The sequence below is a fragment of the Gekko japonicus genome, unplaced genomic scaffold (assembly GCF_001447785.1).
Source record: "Gekko japonicus isolate JY-2015 unplaced genomic scaffold, Gekko_japonicus_V1.1 scaffold1096, whole genome shotgun sequence".
Classification (NCBI taxonomy): domain Eukaryota; kingdom Metazoa; phylum Chordata; class Lepidosauria; order Squamata; family Gekkonidae; genus Gekko; species Gekko japonicus.
This window is the reverse complement of record NW_015161985.1, coordinates 502,364-524,246: the sequence shown is the minus strand read 5'-3', so window position 1 is coordinate 524,246 and position 21,883 is coordinate 502,364. Positions and strand designations below refer to the sequence as shown.

Sequence of the window (21,883 nt, the reverse complement as noted above, 5' to 3'; positions counted from 1 at the left end):
TGCAGGAGGCATAGCCTTTCCTCATAAGACTCGGATTCCAACATGATACATCAGAACTGGTGCTCAGAGGAATGTGATTGGAGCAGGGCCAAGAGGCACTCCAGCACTTCAAAGGCAGACCCAAGACCCAAGGTAATGATGGATCCCGGGTGGACCGGGATCCTTCAAAGATCATCAAAGGTGGAACCAAGGAACTTGAAGGGCCTCCTCCTCCCAAAGGCTCCTGACCAAATTTCTGGGCGTCCCCACTTCGAAGATGGCATGGGTGGCAGTCAGAATCATAGAATGTTAGAGTTGGAAAGGACCTTGCAGGTCATCTAGTCCAACCCCCTGCACTCTGCAGGAGCAGAGCCGAAAGATAGCCTGACAACATACCCGAAAGATGGTCGTCCAGCCTCCGCTTGAAGACGTCCAGCGAAGGAGCATCCACCACCTCCCGAGGCAGACTGTTCCACTGCTCAGCCACCCTTATAGTTAGGAAGGTTCTCCTGATATTTAGCCGGTAACGACTCCCTTGTCATTTCCACCCAATAGATCTAGTCTTGCAATCTGGAGCGAGAGAGAATAGATCCACTCCATCTTGTACATGACGGCCCTTCAGATATTTGAAGATGGCAGTCATGTCCCTCTAAGCCTTCTCTTTCCCAGGCTAAACAGACCCAACTCTTTCAGCCTTTCCTCATAAGAGACAGGGCCTTTTTGGTGGCAGCACCCCATTTTCAGAACACCTTCCCCAGAGAAGTAGATAGAATCATAGAGTTGGAAGGGATCTCCGGGGTCATCTAGTTCAACCCCCTGCACAATGCAGGAAATTCACAAATACCCCCCACCCCACCCCAGGTGACCCCTGCTCCATGCCCAAAAGATGATGAAAAACCTCCAGGCTCTCCAGCCAAAACGGCCTGGAGAAAAACTACTTCATGACCTACGCGGTGAAGTTGGTTTGTAAGGGTTTCTTTGCTCAGTGGCTTTTTAAATTAAAATATTTATAGTCCACCTTTCCCGTAGCTCAAGGTGGCTGACAAATTCAATTAAAAAAACCCCTAAAACTCAAAACTCCTCCTAGAATCATAATAGAATCACAGAAACAGAGTTGGGAGGGACCTCCAGGGTCATCTAGTCCAACCCCCTGCACAAGGCAGGAAATTCACAAATACCTCCCCCACACATACCCCCAGTGACCCCTGCTCCACGCCCAGAAGACGACAAAAAACCCCTCCGCGATCTCCGGCCAAACTGGCCTGGAGAAAAATTGCTTCCTGACCCATCCTACTAAGTAAAGGTAAAGGTTTCCCTTGCTCGAAAGCCAGTCGAACCCGACTCTAGGGATGCGGTGCTCATCTCCGTTTCCAAGCCGAAGAGCCAGCACTGTCTGAAGACATTTCCGTGGTCACGTGGCCAGCATGACTAGACACCCAGGCGCATGGAACACTGTTCCCTGCCCACTGAAGCGGCACCTATTTATCTACTTGCAATTTCTTGCTTTCGAACGGCTAGGTTGGCAGGAGCTGGGGCCAGAGACGGGAGCTCACTCTGTCACGAGGCACTCGGATCTCGAACTGCCGAACGAACGACCTTCCGGCCTGCAGCTCAGCGTCTTAACCACCTGAGCCACTAAAAGCCCTAGCAAACATGGTCACCTCGATTTGGGGGTCATGTTCCATTTTATTGAGGGGGAGGGCTTTCGAAGAAGTCAAATGGCGCCCCCTAATGGCCCTAAAACAGACAAGAGTCCTGTTTTTTTTCCGGAACGCTTGCTGGGAGGACACGGTTCGACTCTCTGGCTGACTCAGCAGTACTTGAGTCTATACTTGAGCCAGTTCTTTGGGGAGACGGAGTAAGAATAAAAGGCTCAAAAGCAGCGGAGAGGGAGAGAGAGAGAAAGGGAGAGAGAGAGAGAGAGAGAGAGAATGAACGCTCATCCCTCACTGACCCCCATCCTGTTCAGGGTAAACTGAACATATCACACCAATTAAAGAAGGTGTGAAGATCTGGGAAAGAGAAAACGGAAAAGCCGCCCAGAGGACAGCAATTCTCGCCCAGCTAGGGGCATGGCACCTATGGATCCCCCTCCTCCTCCTGTGTAACAGGGCAGCTGGGGTGAGAAGTGTTCCGGAAGAGACGAGGGCCAGCCGGGGTGCCCGTTCTAAACCCTGCTCAGCGCCAGAGTCGCTGGCTCGCTTTGGTCCGGCCACCTGTAAAACGGGCACCGTCACACCAGTTTGGTGCCGTGGTCAGGAGCGCGGACTCTAATCTGGGAGGAACCGGGTTTGATCCCCTCCACTCCTCCATATGCAGCTGCTGGTGTGACCTTGGGTCAGTCACAAGTTCTCTTGGAGCTGTTCTCTCAGGAGCAGTCCTCGAGAGAGCTCCCTCAGCCCCATCTAGCGCACGGGGTGTCTGCTGTGGGGAAGGGAAAGGAGATTGGAAGCCGCTCTGAGACACCTTCAGGTAGGGAAGGACAGGGTATAAATCCAGTCTCCTCCTCGTCTTCTTCGATCTTGAGCAGTGCCTTGAAAACTGACAAATGGTTATGAAGAAGAAGATCCCTGAAGTCAGTCTGGATTGTGCGGCGGGTGGGGTGGGGGGAAGAATCCCTTGAAATGCTCCACAAATAAAAATAGGAACTTCCTTCCAAACGTGCGTGTGTTGATTTCCGTCAGGTGGCTTCCAACTTATGGCGACCCGGTGAGTGAATGACCTCCAAAACACTCTATCGTTAATAGCCCTGCTCAGGTCTTGCAAACGGAGGGCCTTGGTTGAGTCCATCTATCTCCTGTTGGCTCTTCCTCTTCACAGAATCATAGAGTTGGAAGGTCCCTCCAGGGTCATCTACTCCAACCCCCTGCACAATGCAAGACATTCACAAGTACCTCCCCACCCAAACTGACCCCTGTTCCATGGCCAGAAGATGACAAAAAAATTGCTCCTGATCCCAAAGTGGCTGCTATGTCCACTGACCGCCACTAATGGTCAAGGTAAAGGTTCCCTTGCTCAAAAGCCAGTCGAATCTGACTCCAGGGTTGCGGTCCTCATCTCCGTTTCAAAGCCGAAGAGCCAGCGCTGTCTGAAGACGTTTCCATGGTCATGTGGCTGGCATGACTAAACACCATGTTGCACGGAACGCTGTTACCTTCCCACCGAAGTGGTACCTATTTATCTACTTGCAATTTCTTGCTTTCGAACGGCCAGGTTGGCAGGAGCTGATACTAGAGACGGGAGCTCACTCCGTCATGCGGCACCCGGGTCTCGAACTGCTGAACTACCGACCTTCCACAGCCTGCAGTTCAGCATCTTAACCACTTGAGCCACCGCAGCTCCAGTGACCGCCACTAGGCGACAGCATATTTTACAGGAGCTTGGATCCGTAGAGACAATAGGAGCTAGGATCCTGAAACCTCTACCGGTCACCAATAGTAACCTTGGCGGTAAGTTTAAACCCACCAATGGGATTTGTGGGTGGTCCACAGAGACTGTATATAGTTGGGCCTCTGGCCGGTATTTGTGTGTGATGTTGTGTGCTAGTGAACATAAGCTGTATATCACTATGTTTCCTCGTCATTCGATGCGTCTAACCCATTACGCAACATTGTTCATCAGCATTTCCCTGGGCGTGTAAGAAAGGGTCAGGAGAACTAAGCCCTGAGGCAACCCTCCCTGCCCTCCCTCTCATGATCTGCCTAAGTTCATAGAATCCACATGGCTGTCAGATGGCCATCCAGCCCCTGTTTAAAAACCTCCGAAGAAGGTGAGCCCACCACCTCCCGAGGAAGCCTGTTCCACAAAGGAACTGCTCCGTCAGGAAGTTTTCCCACTGCTTTCAATTTTTTCTAGCATTGTTTTCTTTTCCAATGATTTCTGATTATAATGTGACCGAAGTACTATGGCCTCAGTGTAAATCACTTTAGCTTCTAGGGAGATTTCAAGCTTGATTTAATGTAGAACCCACTGATTTTTCTTTTTAGCATCCCATGGTATCCATAAAGCTCTCCTCCAACACCACATTTCAAAGCAATACACTTTCTCCCTATCCACTTTCTTAACTGTCCAACTTTCACACCTATACAGTTCGGTGTAGGGGTTAAGTGCGCGGACTCTAATCTGGGAGAACCGGGTTAGATTCCCCACTCCTCCATTTGCAGCTGCTGGATGACCTTGGGCAGGCCATAGTTCTGTCAGAGCTGTCCTAGAAAAAGAGAAGTCAGAGAGGTTTCTGTCAGAGCTCTCTCAGCCCTGCCTACCTCACAGGGTGTCTGTTGTGGGGAGGGGAAGGGAAAGGAGTTTGTAAGTCGCTCTGAGACTCCTTTGGATAGTGAAGGGCGGGGGGTATACATCCAATATCTTCTTATCTTCTTCTTCTAAGAGAGAATACTGTGGCATGAATTATCTTGATCTTGGTCGCCAGCAACACATTGTTTCTTCCCCCCCCCCATTTCTTTTGGCTACCGGATTAGTCGTTGCTCATTCTTCCTTGATTTCTCATGTTTCACTCTATAGTTTTTCTGGTTCACGTTCACTTGGACTCTGTAATGCAAATGTGTTCTTTATCTGGTGTTTAAACTCTTCCATGCCTTGATGTTTTTGTTGTTGTTGTTGTTTTACACCAAGAATCACAACCTGTTCCTCCACTGCACACATTGCTAAGGGCTGTTTTCCACCTACTGCATCTGTCCACTCAGCCAAAATTTCTCCTGCACTGGCTCACGCTCAAAGGAGAGGTTTGTCCCTCGGGTCAAAGATGTCCTAGAGAGAACGGAAGAAGGGGAAGAAGAAGATGACTGAGAGGTGATATGATCACCATCTTCTAATACTTGAAGGGCTGTCACAGAAAGGATGGTGCATAGAAAGGATGGTGCACAGAAAGGATGGTGCAGGGTTGTCTTCTGTTGCCCCAGAAGGTCGGACCAGAACCAACGGGTTGAAATTAAATCAGCAGAGTTTTCGGCTAAACATTAGGAAGATCCTGGAAAGAAAAAGCAATTCCTACGGTAGCACAATGGGTTCAGAAAATCTGGGATTTGTTTATGTTAGACGTTTTTTCAGTTTATAAGGATTCCAACCACAATGAACAACTTTTTTTGCAATCCGTTAAGTATTTGGTTCCCTTTAGTAGAAAAGATAGATTTAGAATGTTTTGAATGGGAGGCTATGAAAGCTGCCAAATATAAGCTCCTCCTATTTTGTTGAGGCTACAAAAGGATTTTGCTTAATAGACTGCATCTTCACAGAAGTTAAAGGTTGTCAGTTTATCAAAATTGTTTATATATTTAAATAGTATTGTAAATGATATGGGTGTTGTGCCCCTTTTCCTCTTGTTGTCACATATATTATGTCATCGCTGCTGCTATTTTAAAGTGTTATTGTTGTTGTTCAGTCGCACAGTCGAGTCCGACTCTTCGTGACCCCATGGACCAGATCCCGCCAGGCCCTCCTGTCTTCCGCCGTCCTCTGAAGTTTGCTCAATTTCATGTTCGTTGCATCTATGACACTGTCCAACCATCTCATCCTTTGCCGTCCCCGTCTTCTTTGACCTTCAATCTTTCCCAGCATCAGGGTCTTCTCCAGTGAGTGCTCCCTTCTCATTTGGTGGCCAAAGTATTTGAACTTCAGTTTCATTATCTGGCCTTCCAGGGAACAGTCAGGGTTGATTTCCGGTTCATCCGTGGAACAGGCTTCCTCGGGAGGTGGTGGGCTCTCCTTCTCTGGAGGTTTTCAGGCAGAGGCTAGATGGCCATCTGACAGCAATGCGGATCCTGTGAACTTAAGCAGATCCTGAGAGGGAAGGCAGGAAGGGTTGCCTCAGTGCTTAGTTCTCGTGGCCCTTTCTTACACACCCAAGGAAATGCTGAACGCCACTTTTGGGGTCAGGAAGCCATTTTTCTCCAGGTCAGTTTGGCTGGAGATCCTGAAGGTTTCTTTGTCATCTTCTGGGACGTGGAACAGGGGTCCCTGGGGGTGTGGAGGGGGAGGTATTTGTGAATGTCCTGCACTGTGCAGGGGGTTGGACTAGATGACTTTGGAGGTCCCTTCCAAATCTATGATTTGAAGAAGAGGACGAAGAGGAGGAGGAGATTGGATTTATACCCCGCCCTTCCCTTTCTCTCCAGTTTGATGTAGTGGTGTAGTGTTTAAGTGCACGGACTCTAATCTGGGAGAACCGGGTTTGATTCCCCACTCCTCCACTTGCACCTGCTGGCTGACCTTGGGCAAGCCGTAGTTAGTTCTGTCAGAGGTGTTCTTGACAAAGAGCCGTTTCTCTCAGAGCTCTCTCAGCCCCACCTCCCTCACAGGGTGTCTGTTGTGGGGAGGGGAAGGGAAAGGAGTTTGTAAGCCACTCTGAGACTCCTTTGGGTAGTGAAGGTCGGGATATGAATCCAATCTCCTCTTCTTCTTCTTTTACCTCACAGGGTGTCTGTAGTGGGGAGGGGAAGGGAAAGGAGTTTGTCAGTCGCTCTGAGACACCTTTGGGTAGTGAAGGGTGGGGTATAAATCCAATCTCTTCTCTTCTTCTTCTCCCCACAACAGACACCCTGTGAGGTAGGTGGGGCTGAGAGAGCTCCGAGAGAACTGTGACTGATCCAAGATCACCCACCTGGCTGTATGTGGAGGAGTGGAGAATCAAATCTGGGTCTCCGGATTAGAGTCCGCCGGTCTTAAGCACGACGCCAAACCACAATGCCAAAGAACTCTGGCATCTCTGCAACAGATGGTGTACATTACACAGCAAGTCACCCTTCATGCCCGTGCATGGGAACGCACGTGCCAGAAAGACAAGGTTGCACTCATGCCCCTCTAGAGATTTACATTCCGGAGACCCAAGGAAGAGACTCGAGACCTTTAAAAGCTACAGTTTCCCATTATCTGACGAAGAGAGCGCTGACTCTCTGTTGGTCTCAGAGCCGCTCCTGTAACTGAATCTAGCTCAGTGGTGTCAAACAAGCGGCCCAGGGGCCAGATCAGGCCCTCGGAGGGCTCCTGTCAGGCCCGCAGGGGAACTGGCTGTCTGCTGCTTCTTCTTCCAGTTCTGCTGCTGCTGCGTCATTGTAGGTTTGCAGCTTACAGGTACACACCTGAACAGCGTACTCAAGATTGCAACAGCACAGACATTTTGATGCAATAATGCAGAGCAGTTGTCAGACACTGTGAAATGAAATATTGCAAGAGTGCTAATGGTTTAAGCATGGTTTTATTTTAAGTTTTTTTTTAAAAAAACCTTTGTATCCTTTATCAAGTTTATATCTCCGCTACCTGGCATTTCAGTTTATGACACACATGGCCCGGCCCAACGAGGTCTCATTTATGTCAGATCTGGCCCTCGTAACAAATGAGTTCGACACCCCTGATCTAGCTGTTCAGAACAACATGGCTGCCCTCTGAAGTTCTCTTCAGGGGAGGCACCCCATTAAGCCACATGGAGTGGAGATCCATCAGCCCTGGTATCTGACGAAGGGAGCTTTGGCTAGTGAAAGCTCATACCCGAAAACCACGTTGGCCTCTGAGGTGTCCTCAAATCAAGCTGTTTAACGGCAGACCAACACAAATACCCTCTGGCACTAGCTTCCGATTAACTATGACATGGCCTTCGATGAGGACAAGATGTCAGGGTCCTTAGTCAGGTCACGCAACAAAGGGCTTCATAAGAAGATAACTGTTTATTGGTAGAGCCTGTACTAGAGACACGTATACTGCTTGTGTCAGGAATGGCCGCTAATACGAGGGCCTCTGACTTATGTTAGAATCACAACCCCCCCCCCCCCCCCCGTAAGCATGAGCCCATGGATATATCTCGCACATGCGGGCAAAGCAAGCAGGCAAAGCTAAAAGCCATTAACTTTCCCAGCCGGGTAAAAGTGCAGCTGGAGCATCTACAAGGTCAAGTATAAGATAGCAAACAGTTGGTGAGCCAGGGAGAGCTGAGACAGAAAACGGGAGGGCCCCCCTCCACATTCCAGACTTACGACAGGGCTACCTGACACAAGACTGTATTTCTTTAGACCATGCGCAGAAGAGCAGTCCCGAGTGTGAATCCTCCCACATTTTAGGGTGGGTTCGGAGAGACAGGAACCCTCCCCCCCAGTGTCATAATTAAAACAACAGGAAGATGCCGAAGAGTAAGGGTATTTTCCTCGACATATCTACCACAGGCCGAAGCGGAAAGAAGGCTGACTACAGCAGCACCTTTAAGACCAACAAAGTTGAACTCTGAGTCACGAAAGCTGATGCCCAGAATTAAACTTGGTCGGTCTGAAAGGTGCCACTGGACTCTTGCTTCAGACCCGCCTGAATCTACATGCCGGAGTGGTTACACATTTAAAGTTCCGGCGGCAAAGCGGCCGGAGCACCAACTGTTTCCATGCAAAGTCTTTAAGCAGATGCTCAGTGGTAGAGCATCTGCTTCTTTCTGGGAAAGGGCTATTATTTCCCTTTCTGGGAAAGGGCTATTATTGCATCAAAAGGTCCCAGGTTCAATCCCCAGCAGCATCTCCAGTTAGAAGGACCAGGCAGGAGGTGACGGGAAAGACCTCCGTCTGAGACCCTGGAGAGCTGTAAAGAGGGGCCGTGGCTCAGTGGAAGAGCCTCTGCTTGGCATGCAGAAGGTCCCAGGTTCAATCCCTGGCATCTCCAGGTAAAAGGGCCAGGCAGGAGGTGACGGGAAAGACCTCCGTCTGAGACCCTGGAGAGCTGTAAAGAGGGGCCGTGGCTCAGTGGAAGAGCCTCTGCTTGGCATGCAGAAGGTCCCAGGTTCAATCCCTGGCATCTCCAGGTAAAAGGGCCAGGCAGGAGGTGACGGGAAAGACCTCCGTCTGAGACCCTGGAGAGCTGTAAAGAGGGGCTGTGGCTCAGTGGAAGAGCCTCTGCTTGGCATGCAGAAGGTCCCAGGTTCAATCCCCGGCACCTCCAGTTAAAAGATAGTTGATGTGAAAGACCTCTGCCTGAGACCCTGGAGAGCAGCTGCTGGTCTGAGTAGACAACACTGACTGTGATGGACCAAAGGTCTGATTCAGTAGAGGGCATATATGTATTCACAAGTGGGTTGGGCACACCAGACACAAGAAGGAGGAGGAGGAGACTGGATTTATACTCTACCCTTCACAACCCAAAGGAGTCTCAGAGCGGTTTCCGAACTCCTTTCCCTTCCCTCCCTACAACAGACACCCTGTGAGGTAGGTGGGACTGAGAGAGCTCTCTCGAAGACTGCTCTTGAGAGAACAGCTCTGAAAGAACTTGTGACTCACCCAAGGTCATACCAACGGCTGCAAGTGGAGGAGTGGGGAATCAAACCCGGTCCTCCCAGATCAGAGTCCGTGCTCCTAACCACGACACCAAACTGGCTCTCCTATAGCCATTACCTTAAATTGTCCTGGAACAAATTTAGAGTCCAGTGGCACCTTTAAGACCAACAAAGGTTTATTCAAGAAATGAGCTTTCGTGTGCAAGGCACACTTTCCTCAAATATACTGGAATGGAAGGTAGAGTTCAAACTCGTAGACAGAGGCTGAATAGCAAATTAAAATGTAACGTGATGAAGATGTCTTCCGATACACAAAGACAAAACGAAATAACAAGCTAAGGTTAGTGAATCAAGGACAAGTTTGTGATCAATTCAAACAAAGGTGGTTTACAGAAAAATGCTTTAACACGGGCCCTTTCGGCGACTCTAGGTCGCTAGATCCGCTGTAGAAGAGACATCCCTTCTTCTCTGTGAGAAAAGAAGGAGTGCTTCTTTTTCGAACAAGAGCTGCCCATCATTTCCAAAAACGCTTTGCTTTTTTCTTTTTCCAATAATCCCACCCCATTTTTCCAGGCCACCCGTCTCTAGCTCCAACTCCTGCCAACCTAGCAGTTCGAAAGCAAGAAATTGCAAGTAGATAAATAGGTACCACTTCGGTGGGAAGGGAACAGCATTCCGTGCGCCTTGGTGTTTAGTCATGCCGGCCACATGACCACGGAAAAAGTCTTCGAACAGCGCTGGCTCTTCGGCTTGGAAACGGAGATGAGCACCGCAACCCTAGAGTCGGACTCTATTGGCTTTCGAGCAAGGGAACCTTTACCTTTACACACCAAATCCGCAAGGAACAGCAACGCAGAAGAGCCAGATTAGAGTCCCGCAGCCCCTTGAAGACCAATAAGATTTCCAGGGCGTAAGCTTCCCTGAGTCAGTGCGCCCTTCGTCAGATGCAAAGCGGACATCTCTATCTTTACTCACACTCTAGAAGGAGCCGCTCTCTTCCGAGAGCAGACTTCTTGCAATTCTTGGATTCAGCCGCTAAGAACTTCAGCTCTGTTTTAAAGACTGAAATGTCTTGCAGGCTCAATCGATGAATCAATTGCCTAACAATTGTACAATAAATGGATTTTTAAAATAATCAAGTGACACCTAAGATCTGAAGCTGACTCAGAATGTGTCAGCCTGGTTTGGTAACCACGGCTGGCCCCGGGGCCTCGGTTCGTACCTGTGCCGAAATCGATCCGCCCGGTGCCAGTTGGCATCTGAGGACAGAAGAAAGCTCGTCTTATCTTTAACCGGTGCTGCCTCAGGATCTCCCAGGGTGCCCTCTTCTCTCTCATCGCCCCCACCTTCCTCACGTGTTTCCACCTCCTCATGAGACTCACCTCCTGCTGCAATCCTTGGGCAGGGCTTCTTTGGTGGCGGCACCCACGCTTTGCAAAGCCCTCCCACCAAGGGCTGATTAATAGAAAGCTGATTAAGAATTTCTTAATGGCAATAGTATGGTATAACTTGTTTTTTTGGGGGAAAGAATTTCTTTCTCCTACCCACCCCAAAAAATTTCAAAACCCCTTTGGGCAAGGTATGGCTTTAGGCAGGGTTTATTTCTGCTGGGATTTAACTGGTAAACCTTTTGGCCTGTTTTAGTGCCGAGTTTATCTCGGTTTTGACGGACCGTTCCCGTTGTCGGGACCGCTGAGGGATTTAATTGCATTTGGGTGGCTGCTGTACCGTTCCGTGAGCCGCCTCGTGGGGCTGACGCAAGTGGGAAGAAGGAAGTTTAAATTTTAAAAATGGTGGCAGATCCATCCCGTGGTTATTTTGCGTGAGGAAGGGGGATCCCCTTGTTGGACGCATGCGTAACTAACGTGCCGAGAGAGGGATAGAGCGTAATGGCAGGGTCTCAGTTAATTACCCTCAGCATCCCGCAATTAAGGATACATCTGCCCATCAATCTCCGATTCTGACATATTTATTTCCTTCACTATGTCCCCCCCTCCCCCGGAATTAAACCCAAACAAATGGTAACCATATAAACCAAGCTTGTTATTCCTGTTTGGTCCTTGAATCTGTTAAACATCATCACCACTATGCTGTATGCTAATTTGCTGCTCACCCTCTATACCTATATGCATGGACTGGCGATTTCCATTTCATTGTATCTGAAGAAGTGTGCGTGCTAGAGATGTGAAGGCTCAGGAAAAAAACAGAAAAATTCGGGGGGAAACTTGTTTTTTCCCAGTTTTTTCCTGAAGCCTTTTTGGGTTTTTTTCCGAAAAATTGGAAAAATTGAAAAAAGAAAATTGATTATGGAACATTTTATTTTAACATGATGAATAAAATATTTTAAGACAAGATGTTCAAATATTTTCCAAATCATTTCTAAAAAATACGTATAGTATCAGATTGATCCAATTTCTGTGCACTGAGGTCAAGCAAGTCCTAGGTTACAAATGAAACTCTCCAATGCAAGAACAAGATGCATTTCTGCCTTTAGGAGGTGCTACTGTCACAAGAAAAGAGAAAGGTTTCAGTTTTGTTTTTGCAGGTGGGCAGGTATTCTGCTTGTAATAATTGTTTGGATATACTATATTTTTAATATGTCTAGTTGTGATAATTTCATGCCAAGTCAAAATGTCCATAGTCATATTTTATGTTCCTAAAGTAAAAATGACTCTCAATCTGGAAAAAAGAAGTGCTAACATAGCATTTTTTCCAATTTTCCCAAAAATTTCCATTTCCCCCCCAGGGAAAAAAAACATTCAAAACCCAGGTTTTTTTCCCGAGCTTCAAAATTTTCGGAAATTTTACATCTCTAGTGTGTGCAGACGAAAGTGTATGGCTTGAATCAAACTTTGCTGGTCTTTAAGTTGCCCCCGGACAAAAACTTTGTTCTGCTGCTTCGGACCAACATGGCTACCCACCTGGATCTGAGTTCCCCACTGTCTGTATAACCTCGATGCTGTGCGCACCAGCGCATAAGTGCTCTACATAGAACAGCGGAAGGCTGGAATCTGCAGAGACCCCTTGGCATTCACAGTGGCAACAGAGTCCGGCTCACATCCTGGAAAGAACGGGTCTTAGCTGACGCCGTTGCCGACAGTTGCCCCTGTTAGAGCCAAAAGGGACCCCTGAAGACAGATCCACTGGGTGCACCTTTCCAGACCCCTTTTCAAACCACGCTGTCTGTAGGCAGCTAGAAGTCATTGCTTGAAGACGGGAAAGAAATAGATTGGGCAGACATATGCCGAGGCCCCGATTCTCAAGGCTTGCTACTCGGGCAGAAACCAACGTGCTTCACCACTCCTAGATCACACGAACACATGGAGCTGCCTTATACTGAATCAGACCCTTGTTCCTTCAAAGACAGTGTTGCCTACCCAGACTGGCAGCCGCTCTCCAGGATCTCAGGCAGAGGTCTTTTCGCATCAATTGCTGCCTGGTCTTTTTAACGGGAGATGCCGGAGACTGAACCTGGGACCTTCTACAGGCCAAGACGCTCTTGCCACTGAGCCAACGCCCCTCCCCACCATTGGTCCATCAAAGTCAGCATTGCCTACTCAGACGGGCAGCACCTTGCTACCGTTTCAGGCAGAGGCCTTTCACATCACACGCTGCCTGGTCCTTTTAACTGGAGATGCCGGGGACTGAACCTGGGATCTCCTGCATGCCAAGCAGAGGCTCTGCCACTGAGCCACGGCCCCTCTTTACAGCTCTCCAGGTTCGCAGGTTGAAGGTCTTTCCCATCACCTCCTGCCTGGTCCTTTCAAACTGGAGATGCCGGGGACTGAACCTGGGACCTCCTGCATGCCAGGCAGAGGCTCTGCCAGTGAGCCACAGCCCCTCTTTACAGCTCTCCAGGGTCTCAGGTTCAAGGTCTTTCCCATCACCTCCTGCCTGGGCCTTTTTAACTGGAGATGCCGGGGATTGAACCTGGGACCTCCTGCATGCCAAGCAGAGGCTCTGCCACTGAGCCACCGCCCCTCTTTGCATCTCTCCAGGGTCTCAGGTGGAGGCCTTTCCCATCACCTCCTGCCTGGTCCTTTTTTAACTGGAGATGCCGGGGATTGAACCTGGGACCTTCTGCATGCCAAGCGGATTCTCTTCCACTGAGCCACAGCCCCTCCTTACAGTTCTCCAGGGTCTCAGGCGGAGGTCTTTCCCATCACCTCCTGCCTGGTCCTTTTTAACTGGAGATGCCGGGGATTGAACCTGGAACCTTCTGTATGCCAAGCGGATGCTCTACCACGGAGCCACAGCCCCTCCCCACCCTTGGTCCACCAAAGTCAGTATTGTCTACTCAGACTGGCAGCAGCTCTCCAGGTTCTCAGGCCGAGAGGTGTTTCCCATCACCTACTTTCTGGGCCTTCGACTGGAGATGCTGCTGGGGATTGAACCTGGGACCTTCTATATGCCAAGCAGATGCTCTACCATGGAGCCAAAACCCCTCCCCAGTCCTGGAGTTTGTACCTGAACAGCATATGGGAACAACTTTCATGAAAAAATACCAGTTCCTCTTCATGGTTTCTGGTCAGCCATGGGCCCCAGAAACCCATACACTGGCATGTGTAAGCTAAGGGGTCATCAGTGTTCCCTCTAAGCTGAGTCAGTGTGAGCTAGCTCACAACTTTTTAGCCTCCGGCTCACACATTTTTTTTCCTCTTAGGAAGGAGGGCTCCAGAGCAAACTGATTTATGCAGGAGCCAAATCGCTCGCATACAACTTTACTGCCAAGGACTCACAAAGTAGAATTTCTGCTCACAAGACTCCACAGCTTAGAGGGAACATTGGTCATCATGGGAGATGTGGTGGTGGTGGGGGATTATGAGGGTTTAACCAGGAGCCGCACGTCACACCCGAGAGCGATCAGCTGGCTTTGTACAGCCCAGAGTGGAGCATTAACATATTAGCTCAATCCTGGGGGTTAAAAATAAAGTATTTTGCTTACAAGAGAAGGTGGTAAACTCAGGCACTGAGACGGCTCCCAGATGAGGGATATACGGGTGTCTTGGGGTGGTGGTGGGTGAAGTAGCAGACCCCCAGAGAGGGGCACGCAGCGGGCCAGGCTCTTGGAATATATTGGCCGGTTCTCCAAAATAAATGGAGGAAAAATCCCCAATGGGTTACGTTAAGAGGAACAAAGCCAGATATGCCACTCAAGGTGAGGCTTAGTCAGGGCAGCTGGCTAGGCAGAACAAAACCAGACTGCGGTCTAGACTCAGGGCCGCCCACGCCGCTACTGAGAAGACAGAAAGAAAACCCAAAAAGCATCAAGAAGTTCCCCCCCCCCCAGACGTCCCTGCCACCATAAAACTGCTTTGAATAGGAGCAGTCTATCTGAGAATTTGGGGATGTTGGCAGCAGCGCCCTGGTTTGCAGAACGAGGGAGGGAGGAGTGAAACAGAATTTGGGTGTAGAAATGCCAAGTTACGGCATTAAAGGAGGGAAAGGGGTTTTTCTCTAACTTGCCTCCCCCCACACACAGTTAGTTTGAAAAATGACTGAAAGCGCTTCCGGGAAAGAGGCTTGCCAAGGGTTTGCACTTTGCACATGCGCAGAGGGACTCTTTGCACTGCATGTTTTGGAAACAACTCTAAGGGATTACATTTTATTAGGACAACCCCTCCCCAATTTCCCACGAGAAATTGTGCAGGCGTCCGAATTCTCCAGAAGTATTCATCTGGTTGGATATTAAAAAACACAAACATGGGGGTGGGGGGGGGATATTGCAGGCCCTGATCTGATCTACACTCAACATGTAGTGGATAGAGTGGCGCACTTAGGACCTTGGGCGACCCAAGTTCGAAACCCCACTTCTGCTATGGAAGCCGCTGGGGGGCCTTGGGCCTGTCACAAGCTCTCATACTGTCCTCCCTCGCAGGGTGGTTGTTGCGAGGAAATGGAGAAGCCGCTTTGAATCCCAGTGGGGGTAAAAGGATAGAAATGAATGCGTCAAAAATGCATCGTTTCCTGTCTTCCTCACATTCTACGCCGGATGCCAACAAACGAAACATTCATTTCTCACCCCCCTCTTTAACATCCACCAGATGAAGAGGTCTCGAGAACTTGAAAACATGGGAAAAGTTAACAGAGACTTAAATCCAGGAGCCGAACTGGAACCGGGGGCCTACAGAACATGTTTGTGGCTCCGAACGCTCGGCACACGGAACAGCCGGAGTCATTAATAAAGGCCAGCCATGCTCTGAGCGTAAACAGAGTGCCTTGCCTTCCCTTGTAATTAAACGACCCGGCATGGTCGAGTGGGTAGTGTCGGACTAAGATCTGGGAGCCCCAGGTTCGATTTCCCGCCTCTGCCATGGCAACTGGCTGGGTGAACTTGGGCCGGCCTCAGTCTAACCTACCTCGCAGGGCTGTTCTGAGGATAAAATGGAGGAGAGCAATGCTCCCTCTAAGCTGTGGAGTCACGTGAGCAAGAGTTCTACTTTGTGAGCAACTAGCATTAAAGTTGTGAGTGAGCCATTTGGCGACTGCACAAATCAGTCTGCTCTGGAGCCCTCCTTCCCGGACTAAGACAAAAATGTGCCAGCCAGAGGCTAAAAAACGGTGAGCTCGCTCACACTAACCCAACTTAGAGGGAACACTGGAGGAGAGGAAGAAACGCTTTCACACACACTAAAGGTGTGCTTCTGGTCCGACTTACCTGAGGGACCGCCTTTCCCCACATATACCCCCAAGAGTACTTCGGTCCGGGGCACAACATCACCTGGTGGTTTCAGGCCTCCGGGAGGCAAGGCTCGCCACGACTAGGGCCAGGTCCTTTCCGGTGGCGGCCCCTACCTGGTGGAACAAGCTCCCGGAGGAGATCAGGGCCCTGCGGGACCTTATGTAGTTCTGCAGGGCCTGCAAGACGGAGCTCTTCCGCCAGGCTTTCGCATAGGGGCCGCTGCTGCCACCACCACCAATGATGTGGACGACATCGGGGTTAAGGATGGCCCCGGAAGATCTGCCACTATTTCGCGCGACTGATATCACCGGACTTACTTGCTTGGGATCAGCTATAGGACAACATCTTCCCCAGAGAACTGTCTGTTTACCATCATTGCATATATTCGGGGACCATCCTGGGTTCAATCGAGTATCATTGTTGTTTGTGATTAATTGTTATTCATGTTTTAATTGCTTTTATCCTGTTCGATATGGGCTTTGTCCCTTGTCAGCCGCCCTGAACCCATTTCGCGGAGAGGGCAGGGTAAAAATCCCAAATAAATAACGCCATTTCAATCCAGTTTCCGAGCACTTTGCCACTGGACTGGACTGTGCGCAATGGCAAAAACCCACTTGCAAACAGTCGCCGAAGTGGACCGAAACGGCATTCTTTAGCACGTGCAACAGCACAATGTAATCCACTGGGGGAAAGGCGGGGTAGAAATTAAGCCAATCAATCTTGGAGCCAGTCGCAGCCTAACCTACCTCGCAGGGCTGTTGCGCAGACAAATCAAAAGAGAGGAGAAAAACGGAAGAGAGGGAGACCCCTTCTGGGGGGAAAGTTGGGGTGGAAATTACGCCAATAAATCCTGGGGCCAACAGCCTGTCTCCGCCTAACCTACCTCCCAGGGCTGTCGTGAGGACAAAATGGAAGGTGACGTACGCCGCTTTGGGTCCCCACGGGGAGAAAGGCGGGGTGGAGACCGAGCCAATCAATCAGTCACCCACAGGGCACTCGCAGCTGGAGGTTCCCATAATTGTCGGATGACCATCGCCCTGCGTGGAGGGAAGAGAGGCCTTCCCACCTGGGCTTCACCCGGGGCTGGCCATCACCCCAAAGGGGCCAGAGCCAGGCCTCCTTCCCCGGGAAGAAGGTGCTCATTAGAGAGAGCAACGCCAGGGAGCGAAACCCAGGCAGGCGCTGAGAAACTGGACGGGCGGCGTTGGAAAGCAGCCTTCTGCTCCCAGAGATACCATCTCTCTCTCTCTGCCGAGCGCAACAGGGAGCCGGGCTTGGCACTTTGTCGAAATTGCCGCTCTGCCGTAACCGCCATGCAAATTGCTTAATTGGGGCTTTCGGCAGGAGCACCCAGGTTTTGTCAACAAGGGGGGGGTGAAGAAAGGCAAAACCAGAGGGCTGGGAGGGAGGAGAGAGACCGGGAGACTTGGCTGCTTTTTTGGGGGGGGTGGGCATTCCAGTTTTCAGCCAGGGGTAAGAGAGATGACCCGGACCCTTGGCGCACTGAGATCGGTGTTGTCCGCTTGGGCCGGCAGCTGCTCTCCAGGGTCTCAGGCAAAGTTCCCTCTAAACTGTGGAGTCTTGTGAGCAAAAATTCTGCTTTGTGAGCTACCGGCATTAAAGTTGTGAGCGAGCGATTTGGCCGCTGCATGAATTCGTTTGCTCTGGACTGGAGCCATCCTTCCTGAGCTAAGGCAAAAATGTGTGAGCCGGAGGCTAAAAACTGTGAGCTAGCTCACACTCACTCAGCTTAGAGGGAACTCTGGTCTCAGGTCTTTTGCATCAGTTACTGCCTGGTCCAGAGGCTCTTCCACTAAGCCCCAGCGCCTCGCCAAAACACAGACCTGTCGAATACTGAATCAGACCCTTGGTCCACCGAGGTCGGTATTGTCTACTCTGGTGGCAGCTGCTTTCCAGGGTCTCAGGCCAGAGGTCTTTCCCACCGCCTGCTGCCTGGTCTTTTCAACTGGAGACGTCCAGGACTGAACCTGGGACCTTCTGCATGCCAAGCAGAGGCTCGTCCACTGAGCCACGGCCCCTCGCCAAAACACAGACCTGTCAAATACCGAATCAGACCCCTGGTCCACCGAGGCCAGTATTGTCTACTCAGGCCGGCAGCCGCTCTCCAAAGGTTCGGGCGGAGGTCTTTCCCATCACCTACTACCAAGTCCTTTTAAACTGGAGATGACGGGGATTGAACCTGGGACTTTCTGCTCTACCACTGTGCCACAACCGCCCCCCCCCCCATGTGGATCTCCCAGGATGGGGGTCTTTGGCCTGGGGATACACCCAAGCAACAGACAGCAAATGTTCTGAGCGCACCACTCCCCTGGAAGGCCAGCCCCCCTCATTTTCAGGATCATTTGCTTAGCAGGATCATCCACAGTTCACAGAGTAATTTAAAAGGGGGAGGTCTCTTCCCCCAAGGAGCATACCTCTGATGCTGGTACTGAAGGCAAACGCTATTCTCATTCTCACCAACCACATTCAACCACCCTACGTGACAGATGCTGGTGGGCAGGGGAGAGAACCTGCCAGAATATACCTTCTCTCCCCCCCCCTTTATTTACTTCATGGCTATCCCCCCCCTTCTCCCCGTTTGGGGGCCCAAAGTGGCTCACGTCATTCTCCTCTCCTCCATTTTACCCTCACAACAGCCCTGCGAGGTGGGCTGAGAGAGTGTGACAGGCCCAAGGTCAGCCAGCAAGCTTTCCACGTCAGAGCAGGGATTCGAACCTGGGTCTCACCCCGGGTACCGGGGCCACGCAGAAATGCCGCGCAAGGCCCACTCTGATATTTAAAAGCAAGCAAAGCACACTTGTGTGCCCATAAATGACTCCTGTTCCGTGCGGACCGGCTTAACCCGTTTCAAACCCACTCCTGTTTCACACGCACACCAGAAGCAAACGCAAACTGATTTGCTCACTTAAGAACATAAGAGAGAAGCCAATGTTGGATCAGGCCAGTGGCCCATCCAGTCCAACACTCTGTGTCACATAGTGGCCTAAAAATACCAGGTGCAATCAGGAGGTCCAGCGGTGGGGCCAGGACACTAGAAGCCCTCCCACTGTTGAGCCCCCCCAAAAAAAACACCAAGAAGACAGAGCATCACCTGCCCCAGACATAAGAACATAAGAGAAGCCCGTGTTGGATCAGGCCAATGGCCCATCCAGTCCAACACTCTGTGTCACACAGTGGCCAAAAATACCAGGGGCCATCAGGAGGTCCAGCAGTGGGGCCAGGACACCAGAAGCCCTCCCACTATTGCCCCCCAAGCACCAAGAATACAGAGCATCCCTTGCCCCAGACTGGGAGTTCCTATCTTCCCTTTCGCGGGGTAACTACCCCCAGTTCCTTGTGCCTGTGACCAAACGAAATACTCCGCGTTGACCTCTGGAGTTCGGTGGAATTCCAGGAATAAAGAGAAACAGTGCAATAAGGAAACTGAGGCACATGCCTCCCCCCCCAATTTGTGAGCGCATCGGCAGGGAACCAAGTTTTGCAACCCCATCTCTATTGGGGCAGGAGGCTCAAAGAGGAAACCAGTTAGCCGACCAGGTCAACCAAGGGCGGCAAAAGGGGTGGTTGACCCCCTAACACAAGAGTCGTCCCCCCCCCCCAACGCTCCCTCTAAGCTGTGGAGTCTTGCGAGCCAAAATCCTGCTTTGTGAGCTACCGGCACTAAAGTTGTGAGCAGGTGATTTGGCCGCTGCATAAATCAGTTTGCTCTGGAGCCGGCCGGAGTCTACCTCACACTAACGCAGCTTAGAGAGAACATTCGTGTGTCCCCCCCCCCGCCCGCCCTTTCAGGGTAAGACCCTTGGTCAACGCATGGCAGGGCTCCTCCATTAGAGGGCGGTGCCGAGAACAGGTACAAACGCACCACCACGGAGGGGATTAGACTTGCGGGGAGGGCGGGGGTACAAATTTGATAATAAATAAAAAAAATAAAATAAAAAAAATTCAAAACACACAGAAGCAATTTATCCACAAGATCAAACAAATCCATCAGTCCTCTGAGGCAACATGCAAACCACAATTGGGTATAAATCGACTGCTTCTGTTAAGGATTGGAAAGGGGAGGGGGACTTTAGGAGACCCAAATCCTGGGGGGGGGTGGCTTTCCCCCAGGATCCCCCCCCCAATTCCACCCCCCCCGTGCGTCTCCTGGCCTCCCTTTCGCAAGGGACTTTTCTGGTCGCCTCCCCCCTTTTAACAATCTGGGGTAACAACTCTTCCTCCGATGCCAACTTTCCCGCACTGGCCCTCTTCCATGCCAAGTACCCCCCTCTCCCTCTGGACCAACGCTCCTTCTAAGCCGTGGAGCCCTGTGAGCAAAAATTCTACTTTGTGAGCTGCCGGCATTCAAGTTGTGAGCCAGCGAACGGGCATAAATGAGTTTGCTCTGGAGCCCTCCTTCCTGAGCCGAGAGAAAAAGGTGTGAGCCGGAGGCTCAAGCACTGTGAGCCGGCTCACACTAACTCAGCTTAGAGGGACCACTGCTCTAAACTGTGGAACCCGTGTGGCCTTAAAGTTGTGGGTGAGCGATTTGGCTCCTGCATCAATTAGTTTGCTCTGGAGCCCTCCTTCCTGAGCCGAGAGAAAAAGGTGTGAGCCGGAGGCTCAAGCCCTGTGAGCCGGCTCCCACTAACTCAGCTTAGAAGGACCACTGCTCTAAGCCGTGGAGTCTTGTGAGCAAAAATTTTATTTTGTGAGTTGCCGGCATTCAAGGTGTGAGCCAGCGATTGGGCTGCTGCATGCATTGGTTTGCTCTGGAGCCACCCTTCCTGAGCTAAGACGAAAATGTGTGAGCTGGAGGCTAAAAATCTGTGGGCTGGCTCACACTAAAAACTCAGCTTAGAGGGCACACTGCAGTCGGAAGCCTTCCTTCCTGAGCTGAGACACAAAGGTGTGAGCCGGAGGCTCAAGCCCTGTGAGCCGGCTCACACTAACTCAGCTTAGAAGGACCACTGCTCTAAGCCGTGGAGTCCCGCGTGAGCAAAAATCCCACTTTGTGAGCTCCGGGCATTCAAGTTGCGAGCGAGCGCTCTGGCTGCTGCATCAATCGGGTTGCTCTGGAGCCGCCCTTCCTGAGCGGAGACAGGGACGTGTGAGCCGGAGGCTCAAAAACTGTGAGCCGGCTCACACTCGCTCGGCTTAGAGGGAACACTGCTCCGGAATGACCTCCCTTTCGCCACCACCAGTGTTCCCTCTAAGCTGAGTTAGTGTGAGCCGGCTCGCAGTTTTTTAGCCTCTGGCTCAACACATTTTTGTCTCGGCTCAGGAAAGAGGGCTCCGGAGCAAACTAATTCATGCAGCAGCCCAATCGCTCGCTCACAACTTTAATGCCGGTAGCTCACAAAGTAGGATTTTTGCTCACAAGACTCCACAGCTTAGAGGGAACATTGGCACCAGTGTTCCCTCTAAGCCGAGTGAGTGTGAGCCAGCTCACAGTTTTTTAGCCTCTGGCTCACACATTTTGGTCTTGGCTCAGGAAAGAGGGCTCCAGAGCAAACCAATGCATGCAGCAGCCCAATCGCTCGCTCACAACTTTAATGCCAGCAGCTCACAAAGTAGAATTTTTGCGCACAGGACTCCACAGCTTAGAGGGAGCCTTGGCCACCACCCCGCAATTCTGGAGTCCACCCCACCCCCCGTTTTTGCACTTCACCCAACTTCTCTCCCCCCTTGGAGAGGGGGGGAGTCGCTCCCCCTCCTGGACCAGCCCCCCTGGGCCGCCTCCCCTCCCGCTGGCCCCCGATCCGCCGCAGCCGAGACGGCAGCCCACCCCGGAGCGCGCCCTCGCCCCTTACCCCGCTTCTACCCCGCGAGCGCGCCGCGCCCCCCTTGCCTTGCCTCCTTACCTCTGGCCGCGCCGTCTCGGCTCCGCTTGGCTCCGCCGGGGCTGCTGCCGCCGCCGCTACTGCAGGGCTCCATGGAGAGGGAGGAAAGCGGGGTAGGGAGGGGGG

The 21,883-nt window shown here is 51.2% G+C and overlaps 1 protein-coding gene across 1 annotated transcript in view; it reads right to left on the bottom strand.

Annotated features, from left to right (window-relative positions):
• LOC107126258 (nuclear receptor ROR-alpha-like) overlaps positions 1-21,851 on the bottom strand; it is a gene marked incomplete at its 3' end in the record, with an annotated part of 124,691 nt that extends 102,840 nt beyond the window's left edge. The window contains exon 1 of the mRNA XM_015429799.1: positions 21,779-21,851. Within this exon, the coding sequence (XP_015285285.1) occupies positions 21,779-21,851 (73 nt within the window). The remainder of the gene's footprint in view (positions 1-21,778) is intronic.
• Positions 21,852-21,883: the final 32 nt, after the last annotated feature.